Genomic DNA, 12,337 nt, shown 5'->3' with positions numbered 1-12,337 from the left:
TTGTATAGTTTCATCAATGCAGCTGAAAGTGGGTTTATCTCAAAAAATAAGCATTTTTAGTTCACAGTATCAATCTACCACCTATGAGTAACCTGATTTTAAATGACTGAAAATGACTTTTTAAAAATATACAGAATCATTTGCTAGCTATATTGGGATACAGTAGTCAGTTTCTTAGTAAATTTAAAAAAAATTTAAGAAGTGCCTATTGGTGTCCTGATGCCAAAAAAGATCCAGCTTAATTTTTAAAGCCTTCTTGAAGACCGGCAAACTAGCACAGTTAGCAGACAAGCACAATGGTGATTAATTCGATCTGGTGAGCATGACCGGTTTTGTGGGCGGGCCCAGATTCTAGCACGATGTTTTTTAAATTAGTGCAAAAGATCGTAGAAACTTGCTTTGCGCTGAATGTACTTTGCACTTAAAATCCCACAATCTTTTGCACCACTTACATGATATTGGGCGAATTGCACCAAAAAATACAGTGCGACCAAAAAGAAACTTGACCCCAAAACATATTTGTATTAGTTGTAAATCATCCATTTTAATTAATTAAGCTGATCACACGAATGTTATTCATTTTCAGCAAAATGAATATTGCTAAACTAGCAATGGCATTGAGCAGCCTTTGCTGCATTCACTTCGTTGTGCATTAACAGGTACAGTAAAAACACAACCCTATAAAAGGCTTGATATGTTTATGATCTGTTTTCATTGGGTGGTGCTGTGGCAAAGAAAATTGGAGCATTAATGTGTCGCAACATAGCTTTAACATATATAGGCTTAATCCTACAAACTGCTGAGTTCCCTATCCCAACTATATTTTTGGCTAAGTTTGGGGTGGGGGAGGGGCGATGTCAGGGGGCACAGATAAAGCACAGTAATCTATACAAATATACATCTATACAAATAATTAAATGTAATTAATGTAACTTGGGAAATATTAACATTTTTGAGGCATTTATTTAGAACATTCATCAATACTTTTGTAAGATAATAACAACCTTACCTTTTCGACAGTTCCTTCCTTGAAATGGACGAGGACACCGGCACTGGTAACTTGAAGCAGTTGTTTCACAGGTTCCCCCATTGTGACAAGGATTTGAAAGACAAGGTTCTAGAAGAATGTTGCTTTTGTTAACATAATCAGCATAATCTTTACCAAGCTTTTCTTAGTTGTTATTGGAATTAAAATTCCTTTAGTAAAAGAAATTATTTCAATTGGTGAATATTGATCATTAGGAATGTCATTATGTTGAGTGATGACAGTGTTGTTGGAGCAGAAAAGAATTTGACCAGTTTTGGATTTAGTAATACTATACTGCATTTTGTGGATATGAATGGCGAGCAACCATTGTATGTTCCACATTATTCATCTGTGACAATACATATTACTTTGCTTGATAAGCAAAAATACACAATTTCTTCAAGTAAATTGAAATTAATCTCTATGGGGAAAACTACCATGTAAGTACAGCAGGAGATTGCAGGAAACTCTGAAGAAATGGTACAAATGGCTGTTTTTAGCCTTTTATGGCAATTCTCCAGAGGTTCCACTTATCTTCTCAGACAGTCATTACAGCACAGAAAGAGGCCATTCCACCCTCAATTTCATGCTGGATTCTGTTGGAATTATGGTGATAGATTAGGAGAAATCCCATGGAAATTGAAGGAGCATGATTTCTTGATGAATATACCAGATAAAGTAAAAAGTGATACTTCCTATGATGTGAACATGAAATTTCTTCCAAATTGCTTCTACTTTCTCAGGCCCAAAACTGCAGATCAGTGTGCCAAAAAGTTCAATGACCGGAATCAAATCAGGCAAAGTAACACATCCACTTCTCTCCCTTTTCTTCCTGGGCTTCTCTGGGCACTAGTACACCTTTGCTGTCTAAAATTAAAAGCTGTAAAATTAAAAAATTAAAAGGTTTGACTAAGGACCTTAATACCTTCCTTCATTTTAACAGGGTGTTATCACCACTTCTCTTACATGAGCTTTCCATTGCCATCTGGAACATAATTGCCTCCCTTCACAGGTTAACAATGGTCGGAGCAACTAGTGCACAATGCTTATAAGAGGCATGAATCCAGAAGGGGCATCTTCAAAACCAAGAGTTCACCCCAAGAAGAAGCAAGTCATGGAGCTGATGGAAAAGCTCTTACAGTGGGAGAAGGCCAGATTAGGGGGCACAGTGCTGGTACCAAAGAACAAACAAAGAACAGTACAGCACAGGAACAGGTCATTCGGCCCTCCAAGCCTGCGCCGATCTTGATGCCTGCCTAAACTAACACCTTCTGCACTTCCGGGGCCCATATCCCTCTATTCCCTTCCTATTCATGTATTTGTCAAGATGTCTCTTAAACGTCGCTATCGTATCTGCTTCCACCACCTCCCCTGGCAGCAAGTTCCAGGCACTCATCACCTTCTGTGTAAAAGACTTGCCTTGCACATCCTCTCTAAACTTTGCCCCTCGCACCTTAAACCTATGTCCCCTAGTAACTGCCTCTTCCACCCTGGGAAAAAGCTTCTGACTATCCACTCTGTCCATGCCGCTCATAACTTTTTTAGAATATTAGAACATTACAGCGCAGTACAGGCCCTTCGGCCCTCGATGTTGCGCCGACCTGTGAAACCATCTGACCTACACTATTCCATTTTCATCCATATGTCTATCCAATGACCACTTAAATGCCCTTAAAGTTGGCGAGTCTACTACTGCTGCAGGCAGGGCGTTCCACGCCCCTACTACTCTCTGAGTAAAGAAACTACCTCTAACATCTGTCCTATATCTATCACCCCTCAACTTAAAGCTATGTCCCCTCGTGTTTGCCATCACCATCCGAGGAAAAAGACTCTCACTATCCACCCTATCTAACCCTCTGATTATCTTATATGTCTCTATTAAGTCACCTCTCCTCCTCCTTCTCTCTAACGAAAACAACCTCAAGTCCCTCAGCCTTTCCTCGTAAGACCTTCCCTCCATACCAGGCAATCATCCTAGTAAATCTCCTCTGCACCCTTTCCAAAGCTTCCACATCCTTCCTATAATGCGGTGACCAGAACTGCACGCAATACTCCAGGTGCGGCCTCACCAGAGCTTTGTACAGCTGCAGCATGACCTCGTGGCTCCGATACTCGATCCCCCTACTAATAAAAGCTAACAAACCATATGCCTTCTTAACAGCCCTATTAACCTGGGTAGCAACTTTCAGGGATTTATGTACCTGGACACCAAGATCTCTCTGCTCATCTACACTACCAAGAATCTTCCCATTAGCCCAGTACTCTGCATTCCTGTTACTCCTTCCAAAGTGAATCACCTCACACTTTTCCGCATTAAACTCCATTTGCCATCTCTCAGCCCAGCTCTGCAGCCTATCTATGTCCCTCTGTACCCTACAACATCCTTCGGCACTATCCACAACTCCACCGACCTTCGTGTCATCCGCAAATTTACTAACCCACCCTTCTACACCCTCATCCAGGTCATTTATAAAAATGACAAACAGCAGTGGCCCCAAAACAGATCCTTGCGGTACACCACTAGTAACTAAACTCCAGGATGAACATTTGCCATCAACCACCACCCTTTGTAAACCTCTATCATGTCGCCCCTCCACCTCCGTCGTTCCAGTGAAAACAATCCGTGTTTTTCCAACCTTTCCTCATAGCTAATGCCCTCCAGACCAGGCAACATCCTGGTAAACCTCTTCTGTACCCTCTCCAAAGCCTCCACGTCCTTCTGGTAGTGTGGTGACCAGAATTGCACGCAATATTCTAAGTGTAGCCTAAATAAGGTTCTGTACAGCTGCAACATGACTTGCCAATTTTTATACTCTATGCCCCGACCGATGAAGGCAAGCATGCCGTATGCCTTCTTGACTACCTTATCCACCTGCGTTGCCACTTTCAGTGACCTGTGGACATGTACGCCCAGATCTCTCTGCCTGTCAATACTCCTAAGGGTTCTGCCATTGACTGTATACCTCCCACCTGCATTAGACCTTCCAAAATGCATTACCTCACATTTGTCCGGATTAAACTCCATCATTACCTCACATTTGTCCGGATTAAACTCCATCTGCCATTTCTCTGCCCAAGTCTCCAACCGATCTATATCCTGCTGTAATCTCTGACAATCCTCATCATTATCCGCAACTCCACCAACCTTTGTGTCGTCCGCAAACTTACTAATCAGACCAGCTACATTTTCCTCCAAATCATTTATATATACTACAAACAGCAAAGGTCCCAGCACTGATCCCTACGGAACACCACTAGTCACATCCCTCCATTCAGAAAAACATCCATCCACTGATACCCTCTGTCTTCTATGACCGAGCCAGTTCTGTATCCATCTTGCCAGCTCATCTCTGATCCCGTGTGACTTCACCTTTTGTGCCCGTCGGCCATGCAGGACCTTGTCAAAGGCTTTACTAAAGTCCATACAGATAACATCCACTGCCCTTCCTTTATCAATCATCTTCGTCACTTCCTCAAAAAACTTAATCACATTAGTAAGACACGACCTCCCCTTCGCAAAACCATGCTGTCTCTCGCTAAAAGTTCGTTTGTTTCCAAATGGGAGTAAATCCTGTCCCAAATAATTCTCTCTAATAGTTTCCCTACCACTGACGTAAGGCTCACCGGCCTATAATTTCCTGGATTATCCTTGCCACCCTTCTTAAACAAAGGAACAACATTGGCTATTCTCCAGTCCTCTGGGACCTCACCTGTCGTCAACGAGGATGCAAAGATTTCTGTCAAGGCCCCAGCAATTTCTTCCCTTGCCTCCCTCAGTATTCTAGGGTAGATCCCATCAGGCCCTGGGGACTTATCTACCTTAATGCTTTTCAAGACGCCCAACACCTCCTTCTTTTTTGATAACAACATGACCCAGACTAGCTACACGCCCTTCCCTTGACTCATCATCCACCACGTCCTTCTCTTTGGTGAATACTGATACAAAGTACTCATTTAGCACCTCACCCATTTCCTCTGGCTCCACACATAGATTCCCATCTCTGTCCTTGAGTGGGCCAAACCTTTCCCTAGTTACCCTCTTGCTCTTTATATATGTATAAAAAGCCTTGGGATTTTCCTTAATCCTGTTTGCCAATGACTTTTCATGACCCCTTTTAGCCCTCCTAACTCCTTGCTTAAGTTCCTTCCTACTGTCTTTATATTCCTCAAGTGCTTCCTCTGTTCCTAACCTTCCAGCCCTTACAAATGCTTCATTTTTCTTTTTGACTCGGCTCACAATATCCTGTGTTATCCAAGCTTCCCGAAACTTGCCAAACTTGTCTTTCTTCCTCACAGGAACATGCTGGTCCTGGATTCTAATCAGCTGACGTTTGAAAGACTCCCACATGTCAGATGTTGATTTCCCCTCAAACAGCCGCCCCCAATCTAAATTCTTCAGTTCCTGCCTAATATTGATATAATTAGCCTTCCCCCAATTTAGCACCTTCACCCGAGGACTACTCTTATCCTTATCCACAAGTACCTTAAAACTTATGGAATTATGGTCACTGCTCCCGAAATGCTCCCCCACTGAAACTTCGACCACCTGGCCGGGCTCATTCCCCAATACCAGGTCCAGAATGGCCCCATCCCTAGTTGGACGATCTAAGTTTCAAGAAGCCCTCCTGGATGCTCCTCACAAATTCTGCCCCATCCAAGCCTCTAGCACTAAGTGAGTCCCAGTCAATATTGGGGAAGCTAAAATCACCCACCACCACAACCCTGTTACCTTTACATCTTTCCAAAATCTGTCTACATATCTGCTCCTCTACCTCCTGCTGGCTGTTGGGAGGCCTGTAGTAAACCCCCAACATTGTGACTGCACCCTTCCTATTCCTGAGCTCCACCCATATTGCCTCGCTGCATGACCCCTCTGAGGTGTTCTCCTGCAGTACAGCTGTGATATTCTCCTTAACCAGTAATGCAACTCCCCCACTCCTTTTACATCCCCCTCTATCCCGCCTGAAGCTTCTAAAGCCTGGAACATTTAGCTGCCAATCCTGCCCTTCCCTCAACCAAGTCTCTGTAATAGCAACAACATCATATTTCCAAGTACTAATCCAAGTTCTAAATTCATCTGCCTTACCTGTTATACTTCTCACATTGAATGAGATTAGATAATTAGATTATCAATGTAGTCACACCAGATTACGACTACAGAATTACACAGTTATCATAGTAATGATCACCCATTATTGCCTTGTGCTCACTTTTCCTACAGATTCATCACAACATCAGGGAGAAAGATTGTGAGGATGTGGAGGACGAGAGATGGAATCCCTCATTCTTTATTGTCTCTGAGAATGATGTCAATGAGGAAGCTGATGTTGAAGAGGGAAAAGCACACGATCAATATACTGCCAAAGACTTGCAGGTTGATAGGTAAATTGGCCATTGTAAATTGCCCCTAGTGTAGGTAGGTGGTAGGGAATATGGGATTAATGTAGGATTAGAATAAATGGGCGGTTGTTGGTCGGCACAGACTCGGTGGGCCGAAGGGCCTGTTTCAGTGCTATATCTCTAAACTAAACTAAACTAAACTAAACTGTCCCGTGGTTCTTTTCCACAACCCTCTCAATCTCACCCCACTGTCACTTTTTCACTTCGAACCACCAACTCAGATACTTACACTCAGGAAGATATGTATGTGAGTGTGTGTGTGTGTGTCTGGAGGGGTGGGGGACAGTGGTAGTGACATGGTGGGGGTGTCTGGTTGAGGGTTGGAATTAGATAATATTAGTGAGGATGGGCAGAGCAAGAGGGAGATTGGGAGTAGTTTCAGGATGTGCCACCTTCCCGAGATGAAGGCTGCCCATGGCTTTGAAGCAGTGAGGCCCAGAACTCACCTGAAATGAAGGATGTTTGAGGAATACCACATCTGCCCTCAATGCAGCCCAGTCTCTGCCAGTCATGGATGAGCTGGACATACAGCCAACCAAATCGGAACTCAGTGATGCCATTGATTCCCTAGCCAGCGGAAAAGCCCCTGGGAAGGACAGCATTACCCCTGAAATAATCAAGAGTGCCAAGCCTGCTATACTCTCAGCACTACATGAACTGCTATGCCTGTGCTGGGACGAGGGAGCAGTACCCCAGGACATGCGCGATGCCAACATCATCACCCTCTATAAAAACAAAGGTGACCGCGGTGACTGCAACAACTACCGTGGAATCTCCCTGCTCAGCATAGTGGGGAAAGTCTTTGCTCGAGTCGCTCTGAACAGGCTCCAGAAGCTGGCCGAGCGCGTCTACCCTGAGGCACAGTGTGGCTTTCGTGCAGAGAGATCGACTATTGACATGCTGTTCTCCCTTCGTCAGATACAGGAGAAATGCCGTGAACAACAGATGCCCCTCTACATTGCTTTCATTGATCTCACCAAAGCCTTTGACCTCGTCAGCAGACGTGGTCTCTTCAGACTACTAGAAAAGATCGGATGTCCACCAAAGCTACTAAGTATCATCACCTCATTCCATGACAATATGAAAGGCACAATTCAACATGGTGGCTCCTCATCAGAGCCCTTTCCTATCCTGAGTGGTGTGAAACAGGGCTGTGTTCTCGCACCCACACTTTTTGGGATTTTCTTCTCCCTGCTGCTTTCACATGCGTTCAAATCCTCTGAAGAAGGAATTTTCCTCCACACAAGATCAGGGGGCAGGTTTAGATTAGAGATACAGCACTGAAACAGGCCCTTCGGCCCACCGAGTCTGTGCCGAACATCAACCACCCATTTAGACTAATCCTACACTAATCCCATATTCCTACCAAACATCCCCACCTGTCCCTATATTTCCCTACCTCCTACCTATACTAGTGACAATTTATAATGGCCAATTTACCTATCAACCTGCAAGTCTTTTGGCTTGTGGGAGGAAACCGGAGCACCCGGAGAAAACCCACGCAGACACAGGGAGAACTTGCAAACTCCACACAGGCAGTACCCGGAATCGAACCCGGGTCCCTGGAGCTGTGAGGCTGCGGTGCTAACCACTGCGCCACTGTGCCGCAGTGTTGTTCAACCTTGCCCGTCTAAGAGCGAAGTCCAAAGTACGGAAAGTCCTCATCAGAGAACTCCTCTTTGCTGACGATGCTGCTTTAACATCTCACACTGAAGAATGCCTGCAGAGTCTCATCGACAGGTTTGCGTCTGCCTGCAATGAATTTGGCCTAACCATCAGCCTCAAGAAAACGAACATCATGGGGCAGGATGTCAGAAATGCTCCATCCATCAATATTGGCGACCATGCTCTGGAAGTGGTTCAAGAGTTCACCTACCTAGGCTCAACTATCACCAGTAACCTGTCTCTAGATGCAGAAATCAACAAGCGCATGGGTAAGGCTTCCACTGCTATGTCCAGACTGGCCAAGAGAGTGTGGGAAAATGGCGCACTGACACGGAACACAAAAGTCCGAGTGTATCAGGCCTGTGTCCTCAGTACCTTGCTCTACGGCAGCGAGGCCTGGACAACGTATGCCAGCCAAGAGCGACGTCTCAATTTATTCCATCTTCGCTGCCTTCGGAGAATACTTGGCATCAGGTGGCAGGACTATATCTCCAACACAGAAGTCCTTGAAGCGGCCAACACCCCCAGCTTATACACACTACTGAGTCAGCGGCGCTTGAGATGGCTTGGCCATGTGAGCCGCATGGAAGATGGCAGGAATCCCAAAGACACATTGTACAGCGAGCTCGCCACTGGTATCAGACCCACCGGCCGTCCATGTCTCCGTTATAAAGACGTCTGCAAACGCGACATGAAATCGTGTGACATTGATCACAAGTCGTGGGAGTCAGTTGCCAGCATTCGCCAGAGCTGGCGGGCAGCCTTAAAGACAGGGCTAAATTGTGGCGAGTCGAAGAGACTTAGTAGTTGGCAGGAAAAAAGACAGAGGCGCAAGGGGAGAGCCAACTGTGCAACAGCCCCAACAAACAAATTTCTCTGCAGCACCTGTGGAAGAGCCTGTCACTCCAGAATTGGCCTTTATAGCCACTCCAGGCGCTGCTTCACAAACCACTGACCACCTCCAGGCGCGTATCCATTGTCTCTCGAGATAAGGAGGCCCAAAAGAAAGAAAGAAAGAATGCAGTCTCGGAGATAATTCCCTGAGGAAATGCAGCAGTTAAAAGCTTTGACTATAGCATTTACACTACTCACTTGTGGCAACATCAGGAAAGCTATTTCTTTGTTGCAGACATAAATGAGCATGTGGCAACTTCTTTGGAATTTCTAGTAGATTACCACTTCAGAAGCATCCGGGGGTAGTCGGTGCCTCCTCCTCCATAAAAGCACAGACTATAGCTCAAGTGGCAAAAGGCAACAGGATAGACAATACCTTGTGTGCCTGCTGACCAGGATGCAGATTGTTTTCTCCCAGGGGTTTCAGGATTGGATCGCCAATCTTGGATCAATGGTAGCAATCTTGCTTGTGAGTAGGAAAGCAATGCGTTCAAATCCCACATCAGATATTTGAGTACCCAATGTTGCCTGATCTTTAAGCCCTCTCTAGGACAAGGCACTAAAACAAGGATGCGCCTTCCCTCTCAGGTGGGTGTAATAGATCCCATGGCACTATTTGAGGGCAGTTAAGTTCTCTTGGTATGCTGTGCAACATTTATCCCTCAACTCACATCACAATCAGATGACCTGGTCATGTACATCATTAGTATTTGTGGAATCGTGCTGTGGTCAAATTGACTGCCGTGTTGTAATAACAGTAACTACACTTCAAAAGTTATCCGTTGGCTATGCAGAGCTTTGGAATGTCCTTGGGTTCATGCAAGGTGCTATATAAATGCAAGCTTTTTCTTCTTTTGATGGCTGTCATTATACCAACTATCCTTTTAATCAGTGATCAACAGCTCATAGAATATCGATGGCTGGAAGAAGCCTATCTGAGGCTGCTGTCTCTCAGGGCAGTAGTAAATGCCAGGCCTCCAGCCATGCTACAATGGTACTGGCACACAGAAGGTGACAACAGGCTGCCCTTGCACAAGCTTCAGAAATGTAGCCAGTAGCGGCTCCCTTGTGGCATCAAGCTGCCATGAGAGGAGTGTCATATTTGTTCCATTAGCCTTTTACAGCACAGCAGTCACCGTTTCTTGTGACATTGGCCCTGAGGTTGCAGCTATACAGGAGTACTAGAATAGGAGAGAGAAAGGTATGGTATTTAAAATCATACAGGAAAAGGTAGTTATTTTGTACTGACTTACTATTGGCCTGGTCATGTAGTGACAAAATGATCTGAGGCATTGTAATGTTCTAGGATGGGTAATAAATTAAATTTGATTTACCCTTCATTTTAAGGTGGGGAAGATGGACTGAGGGAACAGTGGCAAAGATAAACTATGGAAATATAGAGATGTTTTCAGTAATCAGCTGTGCTCACGTGCTCCTTGTAGCTCTCGGTGAGGAGTCCTTGAGTGATGGTTATTGTAATGCATTCCTTCATATACTTCTGCCTCCAAAGTAGCTAGGGCCACGTCAGCAAAAAATATATACGTCCAGGTTTTTTTGGATGCTGAGGTGTTGTAGGGCACATAACCTTTAAGACCCTGATAGTCCTCTTGATGACCATTCTAGTGGAGATATGTGCCTCATTGTAGTGTTCTCTACCGCTGTTTGCTCAACTCTTAGTGGGATCACCTTGTCACCACCAAGCCATTCTTTGACATTACTTTCTTCCTTGAAGTGCTCAGGGAGGGCAGAAGTCCGAAGGACAAATGAATCTTGAAAGTCTCCAGCAAACCTCCCTTTGCTGTGTATGATACCTTGCATGCTGTCACATACAACTTGTCCATTCAAGTAGTTGAAACCCCTTCTGGTGAGGAGGTTGAATGTAGGAAATCGTATATCAATGTGGATGTCACTAATTACATCTTGGTCCTTGGAAAAGTTATAGTTATAAGACTGGTAGCCCTATCTTGCTGTGATGTCAAACTGGATAGTACCACAGTTCACCTGAAAAGTATGTTAGTCAGCTGACAAATGCATCCCTGTGGCTGCCTGTAACAACACAGTTCCTGAAAAGTTGAGTGCCCTTGTCATCTTTAATAGCCACAGAGAGAGCCATGTGGGCAGACAACTGTGGCTATATGTACTCAGAGAGTACATGGCAGAGTTCCCCATTTCCTCTATGGTGAAACACACTCTTCTAATATATATCTCTTCACTTAGGACCTATATGGCCTATACATTCTTTTGCTGGAGGCAGGGGGGTGGTTGGGGCAAAATCTGTTGATGCTCATCCTCCTTACGTGCTACCTCATTCTCCTTTCCTCCAACCTCTCCTGTCCCTCTTTCCTGATAATGGCATGCAAAGGTATGCCCAAAGGAGATGTCATACCTGCTCTTTAGAAACCCTAACTGTTGGTAGGGCTGGTCAAATTCTTTCACTGCTCTCACTCAAGGCAGTTAGAAGTCCATGCGGAATACAAATAAAATGCTCCAAAATGTTGTTCCCAGTTGCAGTAACTTACACCTAGGGCATTGCAAGTGTAAAAGTGAGAAATTCAGCACCACAGAGCCACTGGTTTCATTAAAATATATGCTAATTTGGTGGGTGGGGAGATGACCGGTGACTAACAGGAAGTGCTGAGATGTATGTGGAAATTCGGAGCGATCAATTTGGGGATGGATAACCAGAATCAACTTCCATCTAATTTACTGCCCATTAAGGTATTTGTCCCAATTTTACATTATAGACACACTGAAAACAATGTGCAATTTCAGGGCTGACAAGCTAGTGTGGAGTTACAACTAAGACTAATCTTCTTTGCAACTTGACTACAGTAACAAATAAAGGAAGAAACATTAAACAAATTATGCTTACTTTGCTGTTCTTTTACAAAACTATATATTTGTTTACATTTATTCAAAGTACTATGTATGAATATTCTACTACATAGAACACTTTCTAATGTACACTTTCTAAATGACACAAATCATACGCAAATCAATAACTACAAGATAACTTAACAAGTTTAAAAAACATTGTTCACAAACCATTATTATCGTAGGAATTTTCTAACCAAGAGGGATAACTGTCCTCATCCATTCCTGCAGGATCTTCCCCTAGGAGTGGATCATATTTAAATATTATCTTTGCAATATTACGAGTTCAAACTTATCAACAATTAGCAAAATAATGGAAAATTATTTGCACCTTTATCTCTGACAGTTTTCTGATCTTAAACAGAATATATTTTCTGCTAATATTTATTTTTATCAATGATCCTGGAAGATTTGTTATAAGAATTAGTTGTCCTTCTATTAAGATGAAAGCAAAATACTGCAGATGCTGGAAATCTG

General features: G+C 44.0%; 1 protein-coding gene across 1 annotated transcript in view; it reads right to left on the bottom strand.

The window, feature by feature from the left end:
* The window catches only part of LOC137380688 (hyaluronan-binding protein 2-like), a 74,678-nt gene that overhangs the window by 37,121 nt on the left and 25,220 nt on the right, over nt 1-12,337 (bottom strand). The window contains exons 3-4 of the mRNA XM_068052941.1: nt 12,032-12,100; nt 1,010-1,117 (exon numbers count right to left, since the gene is read on the bottom strand). Coding sequence (XP_067909042.1) covers nt 1,010-1,117; nt 12,032-12,100 — 177 coding nt within the window. The remainder of the gene's footprint in view (nt 1-1,009; nt 1,118-12,031; nt 12,101-12,337) is intronic.

This window comes from Heterodontus francisci, chromosome 20 (genome assembly GCF_036365525.1).
Source record: "Heterodontus francisci isolate sHetFra1 chromosome 20, sHetFra1.hap1, whole genome shotgun sequence".
Lineage (NCBI taxonomy): Eukaryota > Metazoa > Chordata > Chondrichthyes > Heterodontiformes > Heterodontidae > Heterodontus > Heterodontus francisci.
The sequence above is the reverse complement of the archived record's forward strand: the minus strand, read 5'-3'. Positions and strand labels throughout refer to the sequence as shown.